This window comes from Paramormyrops kingsleyae, chromosome 5, assembly GCF_048594095.1.
Source record: "Paramormyrops kingsleyae isolate MSU_618 chromosome 5, PKINGS_0.4, whole genome shotgun sequence".
NCBI lineage: Eukaryota > Metazoa > Chordata > Actinopteri > Osteoglossiformes > Mormyridae > Paramormyrops > Paramormyrops kingsleyae.
This window is the reverse complement of record NC_132801.1, coordinates 1,242,707-1,265,968: the sequence shown is the minus strand read 5'-3', so window position 1 is coordinate 1,265,968 and position 23,262 is coordinate 1,242,707. Positions and strand designations below refer to the sequence as shown.

General features: G+C 46.7%; 2 protein-coding genes across 4 annotated transcripts; both read right to left on the bottom strand.

The window, feature by feature from the left end:
- Positions 1-30: 30 nt before the first annotated feature.
- Positions 31-22,870, bottom strand: LOC111840961 (cAMP-dependent protein kinase catalytic subunit alpha-like). Of its 3 annotated transcripts, XM_023806345.2 has the most exons (11): positions 22,114-22,869; positions 19,241-19,302; positions 18,980-19,152; positions 17,354-17,482; positions 14,456-14,554; positions 14,288-14,370; positions 13,023-13,149; positions 6,739-6,834; positions 6,264-6,386; positions 5,761-5,925; positions 31-1,703 (listed from the first exon to the last, which is right to left on the bottom strand). In XM_023806345.2, exons 4-11 carry the CDS (start codon positions 17,414-17,416, stop codon positions 1,578-1,580), a joined length of 882 nt encoding a protein of 293 aa, XP_023662113.2. In that variant the 5' UTR covers positions 17,417-17,482; positions 18,980-19,152; positions 19,241-19,302; positions 22,114-22,869; the 3' UTR covers positions 31-1,577. The 3 variants fall into 3 exon arrangements, with proteins under 3 accessions (XP_023662113.2, XP_023662111.2, XP_023662114.2); XM_023806343.2 differs by lacking the exon at positions 18,980-19,152 and having other exon boundaries at positions 22,114-22,870; XM_023806346.2 differs by lacking the exon at positions 18,980-19,152 and having other exon boundaries at positions 19,216-19,302.
- On the bottom strand, positions 9,055-10,847 carry LOC140590962 (uncharacterized). The gene is made up of 2 exons (XM_072712793.1): positions 9,917-10,847; positions 9,055-9,817 (listed from the first exon to the last, which is right to left on the bottom strand). The coding sequence occupies exons 1-2, from the start codon at positions 10,687-10,689 to the stop codon at positions 9,352-9,354; spliced, it is 1,239 nt and encodes a 412-aa protein (XP_072568894.1). The 5' UTR covers positions 10,690-10,847; the 3' UTR covers positions 9,055-9,351.
- Positions 22,871-23,262: the final 392 nt, after the last annotated feature.

The following is a 23,262-nucleotide window of genomic DNA, read 5'->3' as shown; positions in this document are numbered from 1 at the left end:
ACGCGTGTATTTGAAACGTCTCACTATAGATCCAATTCCAGACATTTAGTGAACATTTAGTTTAAAAAAGTAAATATACACATACATAAGTGCTTCCTTAGACATATGAAAATAAACCACACAATAGAAATTGTACAGTGCAGGCGCACCACAGCGGCGTACAGTGAAACGCCGAAAAGTGCCCGATACGCAGTTCGTACTTCCTGTGTCAACCTGCCACAAGGATAAAACTATAAGTGAAGACCAGCGAGCCCGTAAACATGTTCATACTCAGCGGTATAACACTAAATATTACATTAAGACAATGGTGTATTTTTAACGTTACGCTAGTAGGTTTTTCAAAACAATTAAACATAACACGGCAGGGAAAAGTTGTACTGGTATACCAACAGCGAGAGAGACCAGCATGCGCAAACTCCTTAGCGCCCCCTCCGTTACAGCAGGCATCCGGTGAGATGTGGAGGCGCCAAGACCAACGCAGCTTGGTCATCCTACTCAAAGTTTCCAAAAAAGAAAAACGCTGGTGCTTTTTAGCCTGAGGCTGCACAACCCCTCCACATCTGGTCTGAACACACATCTGGGAATGTATGGCACGACCATGCCCAGTGTCCCTTAAGCACTGTGCCCTCTACTGTCCAGTTCTGTCACAGTCCCACCCCCAGCTGACACAAGCAAGCTGGTCTCTACAAAATAGTTTAAGGCAAAATATAACCACAAAAGTAAACAAATGTCTTACCATTTTAAGAAGGTGGACCATAATTTCAGTAGCAATCAAAAACCCATCCTGTGTCATACAGCTTGCCCTCTGAAGGCCGTGAGACTTTGTGAGAAAGATACCTGGTGCCCCTGCAGAGCATCTGCGGCCTCATGAAAAACATACGCTGCTCTCATCATGTATGACTGTGTATCTCAGGGCATGTGCATTTCAAAAAGAAATCAGCTGCCTTTATTTGCACAGCCAAAACTGAGAATTTTCTGTCTGTAATCTCTAGTGACATGTTTGTGTGAAGACAAGAGGACTGCAAATCTCAGCTGGATAGGCAGAGCAGACGGATGGATGGATGATGCATGAATAGATGGATGGAGTGACGGACACACTCTGCTCTGCCTCGCTGAGTTCAATTGCAGGATTGCAGGTAGGACGGCCATTTTCTTTCTTTCTTTCTGATTCGCATTTCTTTTCGGTTCAGTGCTGCTCTGGGAGGCCACTGCTGGAGTAACATCTGGAGTCTTCAGACCCCCCCCCCCCCATCACTATGGATGCTGAGACTGGACCGGTTTCCTCTGATCCTATGCGTTGAAGCGCCCTCTATGGACCGAGCAAACTTAGTGAATGGTGCCCACCCCTCGCACGGCCGGCCCCACAGCAGCTCACGCACACGTTAAACTCAAGGGGGGAAACGCAGTACTGACACGTCGTCAGAACAGACAACTCAGGGAAGACGCGGCTGAATGGTGTCCGTCTCCCGCCGCTTCCCTGTGCTGCCTCAGGCTCTCACTCTAAACTTCTCTCTCTCTCCATTCTTTCCCCTCTCCAGCTCACTCTTCCTCTCTCGCTCCACTGCTTCTGGGTGGATCTAGAATTCAGCAAACTCCTTTCCACACTTCTCAGTAAAGGAGGCACGGATTTCCTCTTCCTCGTAGTCGTCGAAATTGCTGGTGTCGCCTGGGCCTTTACACTTGGGTATAAAGGGGGCTTCCACCTGAGAGAGAAAGAGGGAGACAGATAGACAGACAGAACATATTAGATCCTCTCAGATGCTAAATAATATCATTATAGAGACACAGTGCTTATCACACATCAAAGGCTGGGGATTCAGATCCTGCTCTGTTTGGACTTTGCAGGGTTTCCTCTCTGAACTCCGGTTTCCAGTTCTGTTAATTATTGCACTTCCCAAGCGCCCCCCAAAGTGTCCCCGGCGAGGTACGGCGAAGGCGAGATGAGGAGCGTCTCTGCGTGGCAGTGGGGGAGGGTCGCCAAGCACATCACGCCCCCGGAGGGACACAGGCGCCGGGCACAAACTTTATCAGAGAGGGGCTGCAAACCAAACAGCGGGAGCAGCGCTCCGTCCGCGACAAAGCCGCAGTGGAATGAGAACCGGGGAACACAAGGAATATTACGCGTGTATTTGAAACGTCTCACTATAGATCCAATTCCAGACATTTAGTGAACATTTAGTTTAAAAAAGTAAATATACACATACATAAGTGCTTCCTTAGACATATGAAAATAAACCAAACAATAGAAATTGTACAGTGCAGGCGCACCACAGCTGCGTACAGTGAAACGCCGAAAAGTGCCCGATACGCAGTTCGTACTTCCTGTGTCAACCTGCCACAAGGATAAAACTATAAGTGAAGACCAGCGAGCCCGTAAACATGTTCATACTCAGCGGTATAACACTAAATATTACATTAAGACAATGGTGTATTTTTAACGTTACGCTAGTAGGTTTTTCAAAACAATTAAACATAACACGGCAGGGAAAAGTTGTACTGGTATACCAACAGCGAGAGAGACCAGCATGCGCAAACTCCTTAGCACCCCCTCTGTTACAGCAGGCATCCAGTGAGATGTGGAGGCGCCAAGACCAGCTCAGCTTGGTCATCCTACTCAAATTTTCCAAAAAAGAAAAATGCTGGTGCTTTTTAGCCTGAGGCTGCACAAACCCTCCACATCTGGTCTGAACACACATCTGGGAATGTATGGCACGACCATGCCCAGTGTCCCTTAATAACTGTGCCCTCTACTGTCCAGTTCTGTCACAGTCCCACCCCCAGCTGACACAAGCAAGCTGGTCTCTACAAAATAGTTTAAAGCAAAATATAACCACAAAACTAAACAAATGTCTTACCATCTTAAGAAGGTGGACCATAATTTGTATTAACCCCTGGGAACCCACGGGGTCATATACCACCTTCCTTTTATTTCTGCCTTACATTCAACCCACTCATCAAAGTTAAGAATTTTTTTTTGCTTTACAGCCCATTGTACCATATACGACTGAATTAACCAGATTTTTTCCACAATTAATATGGCCCCCAATGGGCCATATGCTGTACATGCTGCAAAGATTCACCTGTCAAGCTGTGAATAGGTAAGTGGCAGAAATTTTGCATCATCAGTTATAATGTTTAGATGTTATAGAACATGTACAACTAGGTTTTGGATGTTTTGAAACTTTTCTAGCAACTGCGATGATCATGTTCCATGTGCTCAACATCAGCCTCAGACAAAAACAGAGGGAATACAGGTGGAGCACCAGACCTTACAACCCACCACAGGTAAACTTTCTGTGTGTAGTACACCTTTTTGCAGGTCTGTTCACTCGATCTGTTTCTTGATGGGTTGGCGTGTTTGAAGCATGTGTTTTATTGCCAGCACACGGTGAATGATGAAAAGGAAAACTCAATAAATGCATTCTGAAAATGAGAATGTTGCAAAGATTTCTTTTTTCCTTCTATTCTGTCCTTATTTCATAGGTGAAATTAACAAGTTGGAACAGCACGAACAGTCCAGTGGGTCGTATATGGCACATTCATAACATGGACTGGGAAAGGGTTATTTTTACAAAACACCTGTTTTTGAATTCACTGGGTCTGTATGATCATTTTAGCCAATGGACATATTTTTCCTATAATGATAAGGTGGTCTGGGTTCCCCAGGGTTAAAGGAACCCAGGCTTTTAGCTTGTGCTACACTAGCAGGACGACTATTCCATACTCTAACTACACGCTGTGTAAAGAAGTGCTTTCTGAAATACATTTTAAAATGTTCTCTTGCTAATGCAACCGGTTTGGTCACGGTTTCGACCTGCTAGGAAGCACGGCCATGTCAGCGCAGGTACGGCTCGCACAATGTACAGTGGAAAATCGTCTTTGCAGTACGGCTAGGTTCTTGGTGCCAGTGGAAAAGGGCCATATGCATCTCTAAATGCGAGTGGTGAGTAAGCGTGCGTGCGTGTGTGTGCGTGTGTGTGCGCCCCGTGAGGACCTGGCATCCCCTCCGGGGGACCTTGCCCCCTTGCTGCCTGACAGCCGCAGACTCACCCTAACCCTGTATGGTGTACGTTGTTGGAAGGCTGGCTAATGGAAACACTAACATTTTTGCTCTTTGTCTTCTGGCAGGTGGATCCCAGCTGGAATCTGACAGCGTCATAAATTTCCCAGGGAGACTTTCATTCTAATGACCAAGGATCCTGGAGAAACTGCGCTACAAACTAGAAAAGGAGGCAACTTGAAATATTTGAATATTATAAGGGATGGGTGGCAGCATGGTAGGACACATATCTGTGCTGGGGTGCTCTGGGGGGGCATCTCGTGTTGGACAGGCACTCTCTCCAGGGACAGAGTCCTGGCTCTAGCACAATAATATATTAAAATATTCATGTAATTCTAACTTTAGTGTGGAAGAATCCATCCGAAGACCCAAATGTAACAGGAATATGTGATATCCCACAAGGCAGCAAGAGTCGGACTCATCGCATTGCCAGGGACAGGAGCGCCATGGCGCGTCAGTGATGGATATCTTCACTTCGATATCGAGACAATCGTGGGCTCCTTACCAGCCTGGTGGTAGCATAGCAATAAACGGGCATGTTAAGTCACTGTGTGACAGTGATACTGTCCTGTGATGTGTCACTAGTACTGGGGCTGGGACATACATGCTGGGATGCCGGATGTCCGCCCATGTTCCACAACGTAGCAGTGATATAATCAGACATGGTCAGTAAGAACACCTTGTTTTCAGAGGGTACAGAATAGCCAGAATCCCCCAGGAGGCTCAGCAGGTCACAGGGTGGATGAACGGGTCGGCTTCCCAAAGCCCATTCCACCAATGCAGTGCCGGTGCTGATGCTGGGCTGGTTCTCGCTTGGTGCCTTTTGAGAACCAGGCTGCGTTTCCATTGGTTTAAAAAAAGAACGCAACAGAAATGTTACGTAGGCAGAAGTGAAAGTAAAGTAAAGGTTCATCTGTATTTAGTTTTTTTTTGGATTTATTTTGCCGCCCTGTCTTCATTGCCTGTATCCACTTTTGTTTCCGTAAAGGTTCCCCGTCTCTGTGTAAGGAGTTTATTCTCGCTCGCTGTTTTACTGCTGTCCTTTTAAGAAATGCACAATAGGAGAGTCTGCTTTTGCAGTTCACCTCATGATCTCTTCGCCACTTGAACACTGCATTTCATTTTTTCGACCTGTAACATATTTATACTTTATTTTTAAATCTGGCCAGCAGATCGATATTTTACTTTTCACAAAATAAAAAAAAAATGCTGTAACCTTATTCCGCTAATAAGCTGGCAAGTTGTTTCACTGCCTGCACCGCTGTTATTAGACTAACTATATCAGTTATGGATTGAATTTTCCAGGTATAGGGAAGGTTTGGACGCCAGAGCCCACCCCACCGCTGACGTCATGGTGCCACATTCTGAGCCCAGCTTTTCTGTGGTGCCGTGCTGGAGCCGTTTCTTCTGGCCCAAGGCCATTTTTTTGTGGTGGAAACACGTGAAACCAGTGCCGGATTGGGAAAAAGTCCAGCACCGGCACCGCACTGGTGGAAACGGGCTTTCAAGTCCTCACGTGATCTGCACCCCCATGGCCCTGCCGCTAAGCTGCTCCCTCCAGCTCCTGTGCTCTACCCACTGGCTCAGCCATGACCTTCTGGCCTGGGCAGCAAGCAGGTGGATGAAGATGACAGTCCTCAATAGTCTCCATGTCCCCAAAAGTTCAGGCATGCACAGCGAGCTGCACCCAGCCCCCTCACCTTCTTCTGGTAGACGGCAATCCAGTCGGTGGTGGCAAACCACTTGTGGCCCTTGATGTCGTTGACACCATTCTTTAGATTGCCGAAACGCTTGGTCAGGTCAACCTGCAGCAGGTTCCTCAGGAGGTCTTTCAGGTCTGAACTAAACTGGGATGGGAATCGGACCTGTGGGGTGGGGTGGGGGTGCATCCACGGGAAGGTGTAACCAGAGCAGAGGAATGTAAGGAGGGTCAGATGCACAGACCCCAGGCTATTCTGCTGGTTCTTCTCCCTGTAGACCACATCAACCCTAAGCCCCAGTGACAAGCAAACATTAAAAACAAGGCTGTGAGGGAGAGTGACCATCCGCAGGTCTGGGTGGGATGCAGACAAGGCCAGAGTGGGACATCCTACTATATGGAGGATGTCCCTCATCTGGGGTCTGATATTCTCCGCAAGACCGCAGAAGTTTTATAGCTTATTCTGTTTAACCCCCACCCCCTCCACCCAGTCAGTACACAAACCTTCCCAGAGACGATCTTCTCGTAGATCTGAATGGGCTGGTCGGCGAAGAACGGCGGGTATCCCGCCGCCATCTCGTACATCAGCACGCCCAGAGCCCACCAATCCACCGCCTTGTTATACCCCTAAGAGCCGAGGAACGAGGGAAGGATGGAGAGAGTGAGCCTGAGATCGCGGCACAATCAATGATTCAGGAATGACACATTTTAATGCTGACCTTTATTTAAAGTTGTTTTGTTTCTGTGGTTCTCAGAGCAACCACCTAGTCAAATTTGTTGCCATACTTGGCCAATAAAAACTGATTCTGAGAAAGAGCAGCAGAGCGGAGGCCAGACTATGGGTGGGAGGTCTGTACCTTGGAAGGGCCTGTACAGACACCCCAGAAGCTGCCGCATCACAGACACCCAGAGCGCCTATCTGTGAACGCTGGCTTGTATCAATGGACGCACGATGCTCTCCAGGTTACCAATTACTCACCTTACTGAGGATGATCTCTGGGGCCAAGTACTCAGGGGTCCCGCACAGCGTCCAGGTCCTGCCCTTCACCCGCTTGGCGAAGCCGAAATCAGTCACCTTGGCAGGAAGGGAAAGCGTGCTGAGCTTCACCAAGACCCGGCTGAATCGCTTGCGGTCCCACCGTCACGCCACTACCGAGGCCCCCTGAGCCCGCACCCCCGTCTGGTGCAGCCCAGCAGGTGAGGACTCACAGCAAACGTGCTGCTAGGGCGGGCTGACAGCTGGAGTACTGCTCCAGGATAATAACCAAACACGCCGCCTGGGGGCGCTGTGCAACACAGCACTTAGGACTTGTGCTCATGATCGGAAGGTCGTCGGTTCAAATCCCAGGGCCGGCAGACTGATGCCGCCGCTGAGCCCCTGAGCCAGGCCCTCAACCCCCAGCTCCAGGGGTTCTTCACACCAGCTGACTGAGATGTGACCCCCAAGCTTGCACTTACTTTTGTGTGTGTCGCATGGAGAGCAAGATGGGGTAGGTGAGACCATGGAGATCAATAAAGTATTACTATTTAATTGAAATCAAAAAAGTTGGTCACTTTGGACCACAGCATCTGCTGATAAATGGAACTTTGAAGGTAATAATGGTTTTCTGCTTCTCTCTCCCAGTTGTTCACATGTCCGATATCTCATGACAGATAGCTTTTACCCAGTACTTCAATTTCAATTTCAATTTCAAAAAACTTTATTTGTCCCCGAGGGGCAATTTAAAAGGCATAGAGGAGCAACGCACACAAATAACAGTAGTAACATTAAACGCAACCGATGACACACAGACACACAATAAACTATGAACATAATAATGACTAAAAGTACAGAGGCAATACAGATCCAGCCACTTAAAATTTCCCCTCCAGTCTGGCTGGCAGCCAAATCCCAGCCAAGTTCCTTCCAATTACCATCCGAAAGGTAGAGCCCCCCTTCTTCTAGGGGTGGGCCTATATTTGACTATAAACCCGCCCATTCATTCACTCGCAGGGTGATACCATTAGATGGCGCTGTCTTTACAAAAACTTTACTTTTCTTTTTACAGGGTTAAATGATTGAATGGTCTTTGCTATGACTTAAAAAAGCTCATTTTTGTTTTAATTTATTTTATTTACTTATTTTATTTTAATATGCTTTATTGGTTTGTTTATTGTCTTATTCTTATTTATCCTTTGTACAGCACTTTGGTCCTACAGTATATTGATTTGTTTTAAAGTGCTTTATTTTAAGCATAGTCCACAAATTTTCAATAGGGTTCAGTTTGTTGGCTTTGGGAAGGCTGTTCTGACGTGTGTTGTGATCATTGTCCCTGTATCAACTGTCCAGCTATTGATTGTTGATACTGTAACTGTTGATTGATTAAAGAATTTGTAGGTCATTGGGAGTTCATGATCCTCACCTGCTGCAGCAATCAGAATCAGAATCAGCTTTTATTCGCCAAGTGTGCTGGGGCACACAAGGAATTAGTTTCCCGCAGTTTGATACTCTCTCGTACACAAACAATAAGTTAGAGCTGGGCGATAAATCGATTTAATTGATTAATTCGAATTTACAGTTCAGGACGATGTGTTTTCATGAAATCGATTTTATTACTTTTTTTACACACAAGCGCCAAATGCGGAACTAATGCGATGCACCATTCCTCATGGGTAAATTAACACTGTAGCAGATTCACTAACAACATGGCAATGACAGGGGAAAAGATGGCACGTGCCCAAAGAAAGGTGTTGCTACTTCTGTAATATGGAATTGTAATATAATATGTCAAACCCAATGGCATAAAGTATTTACTTAATACTAAGCTGACATGATAAAATTATGTGTTTTTTTTCTATTATTATTACAATATTACTTATTACTTTTATTTATAAGTTTGAGGGTGTATTGTGTTGTTGCCAGTTTTAAAATAAGCTATAGAGAAACCTTTCTAAAAGTGCTCACAATAATAACTGACACTTTATTGATCCCCGTGGGGAAATTGTGTTTATGCCTCCCTCAACTTGATCTTTGAAGAATAAGTTGTCTGTGAAGGCCGACCTTGATCTTTGAAGAATAAGTTGTCTGTGAAGGCCACCTGTTGGGGCCTTGCTCAAGGAGCTGCAGACATGCTGAGGCTAGGCTTGAACCAGTGACCTTCTGATTACAAGCACACAGCTTAGCCCACTGAGCCACACACTGCCCCTAAAGGTGTGGTCTAAAGTAAAAAAAAGCTAAATAAAGTAGTTTGATTTTGTGTAGGGGGAGAATCGATTGAAATCGGAAATCAGATTTTTTGTGAAAAAATCTGAGATTTTATTTTTAGGCCATATCACCCAGCTCTACAATAAGTGACACTATAAAAACAAAATACCCTATACAAGAAATACTGTACAAATACAGTACAATACAACACACATACAATACAAATGTGAAAAATTATAAATATTATAAATATACACAGGTGAGTAACACTGTGCAATTTTAAGGTGCGAGGTATAGTGTAAACAGTTTTTGTAAACAGATCTGTAGCGTCTGCCAGAGGGGGGTAGCTGGAGAAGATTGTGTCCAGGATGTGACGGATCTGAAATGATTTTAACTGCTCGTTAAAATCTATGCTCGTTTAGCCGAACTAAAGTCCACAAACAGGATCCTGGCATAAGTTCCTGGACGGTCCAGATGTTGCAGGATATAATGCAGCCCCATATTCACTGCATCATCCACCGACCTGTTTGCCCGATAGGCAAACTGCAGGGGGTACAGCTGGTGTCCTGTAATGTCCTTTAGATGGGCTAAAACCAGGCGTTCAAAGGATTTCATGACCACAGACGTCAAGGCGACAGGTCTGTAGTCATTCAGTCCTGTAATGGTGGGTTTTTTGGGGACCGTGATAATGGTGGAGCGTTTGAAGCAGGAGGGAACTACACACAACTCCAGAAATCTATTGAAGATGTGGGTGAAGATGGGAGCCAGCTGATCAGCACAGGTTTTGAGGCAGGAGGGGGATACACCGTTTGGTCCCGGGGCCTTCTTGGTTTTCTGTTTCTGGAACAGCCGGCTCACTTCCGCTTCGTGTATTCTGAGTTCCAGGGGGGAGGATAGGGGGGTGAGAGGTGTGATGAGGGTTATTGTCTCTGGAGTGGGGTGGGTGGGGGGTGTGAATCTGTTTATCTCAAACCTGCAGTAGAAGTTGTTCAGCTCGTCTGCCAGGTCTTTGTTTGCTTCAGCGGGGGGTAGGGGTCGTCTGTTGCTGGTGATATCTCGCAGGCCTCTCCACACTGATGCAGGGTCATTGGCTGAGAACCGTTCTTTCAGCTTCTCAGAGTAGCTTCTTTTTGCCACTTTGATCTCCCTGGTCAGCGTGTTCCTGGCCTGCCTGTACAGGGCCCTGTCACCACTTCTGTAGGCATCCTCCTTGGCCTGGTGAAGATGTTGCAGTTTGGGAGTGAACCATGGTTTATTGTTGTTGTATGTGCAGAAGGTCTTGGTCGGGACACACACATCTTCACAAAAACTGATGTATGATGTCACAGTGTCTGTCAGCTCATCCAGATTATCAGATGCAGCTTCAAAGACAGTCCAATTAGTGCAGTCAAAACAGTCTTGCAGTTCCTGCTTTGCTGCATTGGTCCACTTCTTCACAGTTTTGACTACAGGCTTGGCACGTTTAAGCTGTTGCCTGTAAATTGGAATAAGATGGACCATACAGTGATCAGAATGTCCTAAAGCTGCCCGGGGGACAAAGCGATAGGCATCTTTTAAAATGGTGTAACAGTGGTCCAGTGTGATGTTGTCCCTGGTGGGGCAGTCGATATGCTGTCTGTGTTTAGGAAGTTCCTGGTGTAGATTCACTCTGTTAAAATCACCAAGGACAATAAAAGGGAATAGGGATATTTTCTTTCCAGGGGGGGTGATCTGGTCGGCCAGCGTGCATTTACATCTGAAGCTCATTTACATCTGAATGTTGGTGGTGCTGATAGACTGTGAGAATTGTATGCTTTGAACTCTCCAGTGCTTTTTTAATACCATTCAGTGACTGATGTTGGGAAGACAATGGATATTTACTGTACACCTCCATGTCTCCTGGATTACTGACCCCAAGTCATTTCTGCTACATAGCTTTACACTGTACAATATTTATATTTACATTTAAAGCATTTAGCAGACTTATCCAAAGCAACGTACAAGGTATCAAGGTACAATAAGCTGGGTTTAGAGGAGCTTACAGTTTTGATGGCGAGTCTGGCTCTGTGATGGAGGGATGTTAAAGTGTTTTCTGTCTTGTGATTTCTTCTATTTCAGGGGCTTCTGGTGTGTTTAGCCGTTTAGATGGTGGACCAGACTTCACGAAATAGCGTTTCTAATGTGACTAGCCTTTTTCTGCGTATTGAAACTTTTCAGAAATGCAAGACTTTGCCAGTGCTTTTGTTCACCACCCGAGCGTATAGTCGTGAACAGATGTGAAATTTTGGCCAACTTTTTCATTGAAATTCGATTTGTATGTGTTCAGAAAAATTTGTGACCAGAGGCTTTAAAAGTGTTTATCCAAATAGGGACCTCAAAAAATGTCCCCAAAAGTAGGAAAATTTCAGGTTTTACTACACTTTGGGGGCAATTTGGTCCTCAAATGTGATCTATGCAAACCCACACACAAACACACACATACTACCAGTCAAAAGAGATGTTAATGACTTTCACACATTCAGTTGACCCCCCAGCCCCCAGCCCCCAGCCCCACCACTTTTCTTGTGCTTGTGGGCAGTTCCTTGCTCAGGGTATTTGCTATCGTGAACTTTCATGCACTTCCAGGGTCCCTGTGTGGCTCAGTGGGCTAAGCCTGTGTGCTTGTGTTCCCCGGATCACTGGTTCAAAACCAGCCTCAGCATGTCAGTCATGACTATACAGTGTATAAATGTTTTTGGTAGACGATCATACTTTTTTTCCACTATAGTCTTCTGGTTTCTAATTTACATGCCAACAACAATTTTGACTGGTAGTGTGTAATGACTGTTTAGTAGTGTTTATTTAACCGACTGGCTTGATAGTCAGAATATGGAATAGTCTTCCTGATAACATAGTGCAAGCTGAATCCTTGAGTTCCTTTAAATCAGAGCTAGATAAGATTTTAACAACTCTGAGCTATTAGTTAAGTTCTCCCTAAGCGAGCTTGATGGGCCGAATGGCCTCCTCTCGTTTGTATAGTTCTTATGTTCTTATGATCTGAAAGCAGTGTTTCTTATGTTAAAAAAATAACCTCACCTTGACCGCTTCAAACATCTGTCTCATCTGTCTCATTGTTTCATTGTGGCCAAGCAGAGAAGTTAATGACACATTCACACATCACCCCCCCGTGGATGCGCAGCCACCAGCAGCCTATCCGGCTGTTAGCCAGACAGAAAGAAAGAACACACCTTTATTCTCCACAGTAAACCTTATTACTTTGTTTAGACCTGTAATTAGTCTGTCACAAACATCTTGGGTCACTCTCTTCTCCCAAAATAACTCTTGGACATGCTGCTGCTTTGTACCTGGCTTGGCCTCCTTGCGGATGAAATCTTTCATCTTGTGCCAAACAAGCTTAATGGGCTTCAAATCTGATTAATTTTCATATACCTCTCATTGCTTGACAATATCAGTCTTAATACTTTGTTTAGACCTGTAATTATTGTATTGGACATATCTTGGGACCGCCTCATCTCCAAAGAGGGAAGTAAAATAAAATTCTAATTTCATCAATAAACTGACTAAAAACACATTTTGACAGTTTTAGGCCATCTTTGCCTCACAACAGAAACTATTTCTAAATTTCACAGGCCATTTATTGCAGTGTAGTAAGTTTATTAATGAAATTGGAATTTTGTTTAAATATAGGAAAATTGTACTTGCTTAGATTTTCATTTTTTGCAGTGTAGTTACAATACCTGATTCAGGTATCTTACCTGATTTCAGGTAAGTCACTTCAGATTACTGCTCTCCCTGGTGGATGGATAGATCATTGCAAGTACTTTACACACAGAGAGTTGAGGGGTGGATCATGCCGGCCCCCTTTTTCATTACATCATCGTGGGGGATCTCATTACAGTCAAGGACCAGCCAAGAGCCAGTCAAGGTCCTGTCAAGGACCTGTCATGGAAAGTGGGGAAATTTTAAGCGGCTGGATCTGTAGTATGCATCTGTACTTTTAGTCATTATTATGTTCATAGTACAGGTGCAGAGCACGTCACACTGGTGATCTGGCTTAGTGCAGGCTGGCGGACGAACACCTAGTTAGCAGGTGAGCTCACCTGGATGTAACCCTGCTGGTCTATGAGCAGGTTCTCTGGCTTCAGGTCCCGGTAGATCAGGTCCAGGGAGTGCAGGTACTCAAACGTCAACACGATCTGCGCGGCGTAGAAGCGGGCGTGCGGCTCGCTGCGAGAGGAAATCGGGCCGCATTAGGGTCACTGCATATTCCAGCACACGGAGGATCTGTGCCCATGCCCCGAAGGTCATGGGGTCAACTTCCTTGGCCAGCAGAGTAATCACATCACAGCCAGGCCTTTGATCAGGACCCGTAACCGCATGAGCATTGTCTGACCCCGTTCTCGGATCCTCACGTATAAGTCGCTTTAAGAAAAAGTGCCTGCTAAGTAAATAAATGTAAAGAATGTCATCATCACTGCCAACACTGTTGCCTCACTCATAGTTGGGGGTTCGAATCCCAACTCTGCGGGTTGAGGTTGCATGTTCACCTCGTGTCATGTTCCACCTATGTTCCACACAGGAGCTCCCAGCTCCTCACAGACGGACTTTTTGTAGCTGGCAGCAGACCATGAAGACACAGACCACAGACTCAATTGCTCCAGAAAGCACCTCGAAAAGCCACAGTGAGCCAGACATACCAAAGCAGTGGCCCTCTACTATAGCATTTAGCCTCAAAACTCGCACACATAAAAACCACGCGTGTATGTGCGCTCACAAGCAGAAAACCCATCCTCTCCACGCACCTGCTCTCGCTGGACCCTCTCCATGTGCTCACGTCTGCACAACACTCATTCAGGTTGATTTTTGAGACTTTAAAAGCGTGCAGTTGGAACATGCAATATTAAAATAGGATCTCTGAAAGATGTTTACTTAGTGTAAGACTTTCTTGCTCCAACATCATGACAAAGTGTGAAACTGGCTGTTCTCTCATCAACTGGTCAGTGATCATCTTCATCTTCTTCCAAAGCAAACAGTCAATCACAGGATTCAGTGACCGATCAATGAAGTGGAGAAATCTGCACTGTTCCCGCTTCCAGTGTCTCAAAACTCAACCTGTGAAGTGAATGAGTGCTGTGCAGACGTGAGTGCATGGTGATGGTCTGTAGAGAGGATGTGATTTCTGCTCATGAGTGCATACGCACGCGTGGTTTTCATGTGCGTGAGTTTTGAGACTAATTAAATGCCGTACTCTGCAGGCCAACATGTCAACTGAGCATCAGAAACCCCGTCATAATCATCATCATCATCATCAAAATCATCAACACCACCACCACCACCACCATCACGTCTCCTCCACCAAGCTTACCTGAACCTGCCAATCCTCCTCAGGTGTGAGAACATCTCTCCTCCTGGCACATACTCCATCACCATGTACAGGTTGCTGTTGTCCTGGGAGGGTGGTGAGGTAGTGAGTAGAATGCACATGTAGGCACAGGTGTGCACAGGCATGCACACACACAGGCACAAATACTACCTTGAAAGTGTACTCCACACGGACCAGGAAGGGGAAGCTGATGGCCTGCAGGATCCGCTTCTCATTCAGCGTGTGCTCAATCTGCTTCAGCTTCACCACCTGCCAGGGGAGTGGGGGGGGAGCGGTCAGGGCATGGCCACCTGAAGCTGGGGTCACTCGTTCAGCTCAGCCCCACCCTCAGCACAGCCAACTGAGAGAGCTGAGAGCTGCGGGGGCAGGTGCTGTGTCCTGCCAGCCACGTGCCTTTCTGTCTGCCACCACAGGACAGGGGGAGGACAGCTGAGCCCAGGCCGCCTGGGACACAGCCAGGTCACGCCGGCCAAACCCTCCACGGATCTACAAGCAGCTGGCCTATTGATTAAGGGGCCATCTGTTGTACCTTTGAGTAGAGCAAGCTGTGTGAAGCGGAAAAGCTGTTTAACGAAGTGTCAGACTGAGGTCCCAGCAGATGGGGCTATGCCCCCCCCCACCCCCACCGTTGCAGCTGGCCCACAGCTTCAGCTCTTCTGGGAAGGATGTCCACAAGGTTTAGGAGTGTGTTTATGGGAATTTTTGACCATTCTTCCAGGAGAGCGTTTGTGAGGTCAAGCAATGTTGCTGGATGAGAAGGCCTGGCTCACAGTCTCCGCTCTAATTCATCCCAAAGGTGTTCTGTCGGGTTGAGATCAGGGCTCTGTGCAGGCCAGTCAAGTTCCTCCACACCAGCCTCGCTCATCTATGTCCTTTTGGACCTTGCATTGTGCACTGGTGTGCAGTCATGTTGGAACAGGAAGGGACCATCCTCAAACTGTTCCCACAAAGTTGGGAGCACTGTTCTTGAGCTAATTTGAAGGTCACGTGAAATTTAGAGGCCTGTAGCTATTGACTCTGCAGACAGTTGGCGACTTCTGCACACTGTGTGCCTCAGCATGCGTTGTCCCCACTCTGTGATTTTACGTGGCCAACCACTTTGTGGCTAAGTTGCTGTTGTTCCCAAATGCTTTCACTTTGTTACAATACCACTAACAGTTGACCATGGAATATTTAGTAGCAAGGAAATTTCATGAATGGACTTATTGATTTTATACACCTGTGGCTGTGGAAGTGATTGGAACACCTGAGTTGGAGAATGACTTGGAGATAGGGCTGTGCGATATGGCATAAAATTCATGTTGTGGTATAATTTGAACCATAGACGGTAGACTGTATATATTGCGGTATGTAATTTGATCTGTAAACTTCAATATACCTGTTTTTGAAAGGGTAACATATGTCCATAGCAAAGGCATTGCAGCAGGAAGTTGTATAATAAACTGTTAACACATTTCAAAGTAGTCGTGAACGTAGAATATTTATTGTGCAAATCTGCAATTGTGGAAAAAATATGAAAACATTTCAAGTAACTTCACTGGTTTTATCTTATATTAAAAACACAGGTTGGTTTTGTAAACTGTAGGTAAGCAGAAAACAAGACACAGAACCAAAAGCTACATAAGTAATACAATTAGACTAGTGCCATAACTCCATATATTAGTATGACCATCTGTCCCATAAAGGTCCTGCCAGGCAGAGTCCTGCACGGGTTCGGGTTCCCGACAGGTGACCCGCAAATTTTGATGAAACGGGTGAAAAATATTCTACTGTGTCGGATACGGGTTCGGTTCGGGTCAGATGCAGGATAGCGCGGGTCTAAATTGCGGTTTTCAAAACATCATGTGCCAACAGAAAATACCCTAGGGCTATATTTTAATGACACAAAAAATCCCTGCATTCAAGATGATAAAACGAAAAATCCATATCAGTTTATGTCTGCACGCGCATTCCCGGAAATCTCTCCCACTTTCATTTTCAAAAAGCGCGTGCGATCTCCTGCAGCTGTTCGAAATGGATGCTGAGGAGTTGAAAAGAAAATTAGCAGGTGGGGAGTTTAAAGTTGTGGCCAATACCTCCACTAAAATCAAGTCCGACGTGTGGGAGTTTTCTCAGATAACGAAAACAACTCTTTTGACGTCTTGCCTTGCTGGAGAGAGCTGGACCGTTTGTTTCCCAATATTGCTCATATTGCGAGATTTAGTCTCATTATCCCGGCATCCAGTGCCGCAGGTGAGCGAGATCTCTCATATGCCGGATGTGTCATCCGGGAGCGGAGTCAGCTGAGGCCATCGACTGTGGACGATATCCTTTTTTACACAGTAATATAAAGCACCACACCAAACGCTAGTTTTCACCTTCGCGTAGGAATTCCAATCAGGTAATCGAAGGAGAATGCACAGTGCACGTAGGTAGCCTATAAAACCCGATACTGTGCAGGGTAGGCTAATGTACATTTTATATCATTTTAGTTTTATTAACACATTTGAATTTGGGTGCGGATCAGGTGTCGGTATTTATTTATAGCAGGTCGGAATTTTATTTTATTTCTGTCGGATAACGGTTCGGATACGGGTTTAAGTATGACGGGTACGGGCGGGTGCGGTTTGCCAAAATCAGACCCGTGCAGGACTCTGCTGCCAGGTGCAGCAATAATCATATAAATATTTTTCATATAAATCATATAAATCATAAATTATTTATTATTTGACGCAATTTGATTACGTCATTTTTGCTGGTGAGGAGGGGAAATTTCTGCGGTAGGGCGGTATAATCAAAATCTCTCCCGTTGGCCAAATTTATATTGTATACTGTTTATACCGCACAGTACTACTTGGAGGGGAGTCACAATACCTTTGGCAGTATAGTGTACCTCGTGCACAGGTACAGGAATGGGGCTCAGTGCCTGGGCATGCCCCCGGGTGACCCCTCCCCCCTTGGAGCACGCTGCCCAGACACACCCCCATGTAACCCTACCCCCCACATAACTAGCTGCCCCGGCATGCACCCAGGTAATCCCACCCCCCCAGAAGGCCCTGCCCTCCTCACCTTCTGTTTGTCCAGGATCTTCATGGCAAAATGCTGACCTGTTTCCTTGTGTCTGACGAGCATGACCCGTCCAAATGACCCGGTGCCCAGAGTCTTTAACCGCTCAAAGTGGTCCAGAGATGCTGTGTTCTGAATCGGGGGGTAGAGAGCAGAGAACAGGCATAACCATAAATGGAAAAATGTGGAAACTCAATAAGACCGAATGGAATATTGTGTCTGCCATTTAGGGCAGAATCTGAGGATTCAGCCGGGAGCAGAAGCAGACAGAGCAGACGGAAGAGCAGCAGGGCAGCTGTTTCCCGCAGGGCTCCCTGAGAGTCCGGGTGTGTTTATTTCTGCACACATACTTAATTCAGACGGTACTAGGTTCTAGTCTTCCAGCTCTGCTTTGTAGAACCACCAGGGGGTGTGGGTGAGTCAGTGTGGGCCATTCCATCACAAGCACACAAATGCTCAAAGGCACATTGAGATGAGTCCTACAGACCCTCTCTATGTGGAAAGACTGAGTGTGTTCTTCTTTATAACAGTGTTCCCATACACTGATTAAAATGTACAACAGCATCAATCAGGAATGAGGAACTCAAGTCAAAAAGAATCAGCTGGGTAATAATAATAATAATAATAATAATAATAATAAAAAATTTAATTTGTAATGCACTTTACATTTTACAGAGAAAACCTCAAAGTGCATACAGACAATGAGAGAACATTACTTTAAAAACAGCATGGGTGACGTTTCATGTTTTGTTATTCTTAGATGGCAAGTTGTCTGGCAAGCTGGTGCAGGAATAAATAATTTGCCTATTGATTGGAAACATTAACAAGGTAGCAAAGTAACCCAGGTAAGAGTCTCTCTTTGATAGAGCAGTGTTTCTTTACTGCTCTATAGGCATATGACATCTCTTGGCTCTACAGGCACATCTCTTGGAAAGTAGGGACGTTTCTCGACTCTACAAGCACACAGAGACCGGGGACGCCTCTCGGCCGTACAGGCACATCACCCGGAGACCGGGGACGCCTCTTGGCTCTACAGGCACATCACCCGGAGACCGAGGACGCCTCTCGGCCGTACAGGCACATCACCCGGAGACCGGGGACGCCTCTTGGCTCTACAGGCACATCACCCGGAGACCGGGGACGCCTCTCGGCCGTACAGGCACATCACCCGGAGACCGGGGACGCCTCTCGGCCGTACAGGCACATCACCCGGAGACCGGGGACGCCTCTCGGCCGTACAGGCACATCACCCGGAGACCGGGGATGCCTCTCGGCCGTACAGGCACATCACCCGGAGACCGGGGACGCCTCTCGGCCGTACAGGCACATCACCCGGAGACCGGGGATGCCTCTCGGCCCTACAGGCACATCACCCGGAGACGCCTCTCGGCCCTACAGGCACTTCACCCGGAGACCGGGGACGCCTCTCGGCCCTACAGGCACATCACCCGGAGACCGGGGACGCCTCTCGGCCCTACAGGCACATCACCCGGAGACCGGGGACGCCTCTTGGCTCTACAGGCACATCACCCGGAGACCGGGGACGCCTCTTGGCTCTACAGGCACATCACCCGGAGACTGGGGACGCCTCTTGGCTCTACAGACGAATCACTCGGAGAACAAGGGTACCTCTCTGCTCTACATGTACATCACTCGGAGACCAGGGATGCCTCTCAGCTCTACAGGGACGTCACTTGGGGAGCGGGGACAGCTCTCGGCTGTACAGGAATGTCACTTGGAGACCTTGGCTCTACAGTGCTCAGGCATGGCACGTCATTCACCATCCTCTCTATGCACAGCTCCTAAAAATGCACAAGGGTTCAGCACAGGCATACACATACTTGTACAGCAACAGACACACATACCTGTGTAGCACAGACACTCCCATACCTGTGCTGGGTTCTCCCATTTCTTGAGAAAATCTTCTTTGGCCTTGGCAAGAAACTCTTTCACTAGAATAAAACACAAACAACACAATGAAATAAGTAATGAATGAAGTAAAGTAACGCCTGAACACTAAGAAACGCCAAGATGGGACACTGTATGCTGCATGGGGCCTGATGCTGCCACATGTTAAATAAGCTATTTGTTAATCCATTTCACTGCCAGCTCCCTATATACCAGCCATGTGGCCAAAAGGAAGGGCAGGTCAGAGGACGACACAAAGCATGATGGGAAATCCACACACGTTACCCAGGCAGAGACTCGAACCCGAGACCCAGAGGTGTGAGGCAACAGTGCTAACCACTGCACTACCATGCCGCCCCCATTTTATCATATGGGTCAGTAATTTATTAGTTAAATTAGGTTTACTAAATTATTCTAAAATGGTACTGTAATTGAAATCATATTACATAATATAGCTGTAGAATTACATAAGAAGCACAACAAGCAGTTATTTTGCGCAAAATTGTCGGCACTAAGAAAAAACGTCCTTCCGGGAGTGACGCCGCACTGCACCGAGATGTAGGTAATGATCAACGAAAGCAGCGACATGCTTTAAAACTTCTCTACAGTTAGAAAAAGAGGAAAATCTTGCACAAAGCAGCTGGTTCCTGAGCAGTGGCTGGAAGGGTGGGTAAAACTGCGAAAGATTAAGTGCCCCCACCAGCCCAGTCTGCGTGGTCCCCTGGTCCCCTCGGGCCTACCTGCAAAGACCAGCTGTGTCAAGAATGAAAAAGCAATCTGCAGGGGAGCCTATCAGAGGTCAGCTTGTCCTGACAAAGTCCCAGAACCAAGATCCAAAGCCTGACACAGCCAGAGCAAACAGGACACAGAGAGAGAGACGGACACAGCCAACAGACACTGATTCGGAACAACAGGTGGCATAAAGATTTCGGAACCCAGGCCTACGACGTATCTCAGTGAAACAATCCTGGCCAGTTCACTACCACAGCAAAAGGCAGCATTGAGGCATAACATTGCAAACTGTGTATTTTGCAAAGCCATCCATCATCCATCCATCCATTTTCTGACACTGCTTGACCTATGCAGGGTAGCAGGTAGGTATGTCACAATCACCAGCTCTGCGCCATAGGGGCTTTGGCAGGCAGCCTCGTTTTCAATTTGGTCGCCATTCCCCAGAGCACCAGGGTATCCCAATAGTTTTTGCCTTTTTGTTGTGTTATTTTTGTGTCTATTAGGGTAACCCGTTCTGATAACGTAAAACACACCTTCATCTGGGGATTTCCATTCAAAACACGGTCATCTGACTTTCTGATAACTTCGAAATTTCCTCCCGATCTTACCGAAAATTTCACTCGTTAAAACCTTCGTTGGGACAATAAAGGTAAGCAGAATTATTCTTCAAACTATGATAATTATATTTCTTAGTTAGTTTATTGTATTTAGGCGTATTTTGAGCAAAATGTATCGATCAGCAGTTCACTTTTTTGGATCTGCTGCGAGAGCCGGCCATGTTTTGTGGTGAACAGTGCAGCAAGAGCCGAAAATAGCATGATTTTCAGCATGGAATTTACAGCTTTAAAATGATGTGAAGGCTTTTAAATTAGGTTATATGTGTTTATGAATATATATTCTTGTAATAAAATGGAGTAGATACCCATCGCTTGCTTTGTAACACAGATGATTGATAATTTTGAATGGGTTGGAAAGGCTAGAAATAGTTGCATATTGTCTTTGCAGTTACCTTTAACATGAAGAGAGAACGTAATCCTCCACAACCGGCACGGGCTGGCATAGCAAGGCAGCATCTCAGAGACTTCTTTTCTTCAACTCCCGGAGATCAGACAGTTCTTTACGGGCACATACTGCATATTTACCGGTACCTTTTGATACTTTACTATGGACAATGCTTTTCAAATGTATTATTATTGAATGTATTATAATGATAACACAAAGTACTTTTTAATTTGATGCTGTGGACTCTTTGAAAAGACATTCTTTGTATTATTCACTACATACATTCTCCGGTGAGTATTAATTGACAGACAAATAAATTAAAGAATTATTTGTTTTATTTTCAGTGTATCTGAGACTGTTAGGCAAGGAATAAGCTTTCTAATGATACCTAGTTTATTAAAATCTGATAAACAATAACAGAGTTATGCTAATTTTTCTGAACACCATAAACAGGTCACAAAGTCAAATATGGTTCTCCATTGTTTTATCTGTTACTAAGTGGACGTTAAAAAGCCTTAATTGGCGTTACAAAATATCCTATAACTTTCTTGCCATTCATCACAGAAAGAAGTTCTTGGTATCATTGGAAAGGTCTTATCAAGCCAACAAAAAATCCAACAACTTTGAAATTTTTTGTGACATACCTATAGCAGGGGTCTGGAGCCTATCCTGGAGGCTATGGGCAAAAGGCAGATTTTTTTTTTTTTGGGGGGGGGGGGGGGGGTCCTCGCTTTATGTGAAGGTGTATGTACAAACATGGTAGGCCACTGCGACTGCGCATTCCCAACTATCAGAGGGATCCTCTCTCAGCTTCCCCCAAGACCAAAGAGCGACTGGCTGGACTGGGCAGAGCCCACGTAGATACTGCGCAGGGGGGGGGGGGGGGGGGGGGGTGTGTGTGTGTGTGTGTGTGTGGCCCCACATTCACACAGCGCTTACAGGACGGCAGTGCAGGCCCATGCACCCTCTCGACCCACGGGACCACCGGACCCTGGCCTGGCAGTCACAGAGCCGAACCAGGTCTCCCCCATCACTTACCGCCGTTGCCCCTCCACCCAGGGTCGCCCCCTGCTGCCGCGCAGCGGAAATGTGATCGGACGTGTCCCGGACCGGCTTCTTACCACTCTCCATCTCGCCACCCTTCTTGGCGGTGGGCGTGTTGCCCATGACTGCAGGCCGACTGGCTGGATGATCGCACCCCCCCGCGGGCACTCTCTCCGGCTGCCGCCGCTCAGTCCCGAACCGGGTCCAGACTTTCGGGTCGCTCTCGGTTCCTCCTGCGGTCAGCGCGCTTATATGCATGTGGTCAAAGGGCGCCCCAGCACCTGCTACCCGGCCGGCCGTTCCTTCCCGCCCCGCCGACTCGGATTCGATGAGCCCAGCCTGGTTCTGATCGCCGCTCCTCCGATCGTCCCTCCGTCCAGCAGAAAACCCGCCACTCCCGCAGCGTTACACCGCGGTTTTTCCTCGTTCCGATTCCGAGTGATTGTTTTATTTCTAAATCCGATGAATAATGGCCCGGGTCAACAGTGAGCCCCCCCACCAAATCTTCAGCATACAGCAGACGGAACTCCGGCCTCACAGAAAACCCGCCTCTAGGGACATCCCATTGGTCCTTTCAAAGATGACTGACAGGGGTTCCCCTCTGCCGATTGGACGCTCATCGTTATGTATCGCTATGTCAACGTCTCTTTCTTTTTCAATCCCGCCCCGTTATATCGCCGAATAACGTCACTAGTTGTTTCCCTCTTGTTGGTTAGACATCTACTTGTTACCGTGGACCTAACATTAGCCAGGTCACTTGGATTTATAAGCGGTCCTGCACGGAAACCTTCCACTTGTAGGAGTTTCCGCTAGCTGCCTCGGGTTACACCCCCCTGCCTGACCAATCCCTGATTGGCCGAGTGACGTCAGCATGGGGTTATTTTTAGAAAGGCGGTCCAGAATGTGAGGCGCGCGATGGAGCCGCGAGGGGAATGTCAAATAGGTGGCGGTCTGTGCAGGTTGCGTTCATCTGTCGGCTGGGTTTGCAAACTGCGCTGCTGCTATTCCCAGAGCGAGTCCTACGTTTCAATGTGAAACATATGTGAAAGACATAATAAATACTCTGGAAACTTAAAAAAAATGTAATACATTAAGACTCGACGCGGTGAGTGTAAAGTCATAGCTTGAGATGCTGAGCAAATGATCAGTCATAAACTGGGTGTGGATAGCAAGTTGAAAAAAGCCAGGGATGTGCCGCACTGGTCTCTCTGTTCTGTGCTGGATGC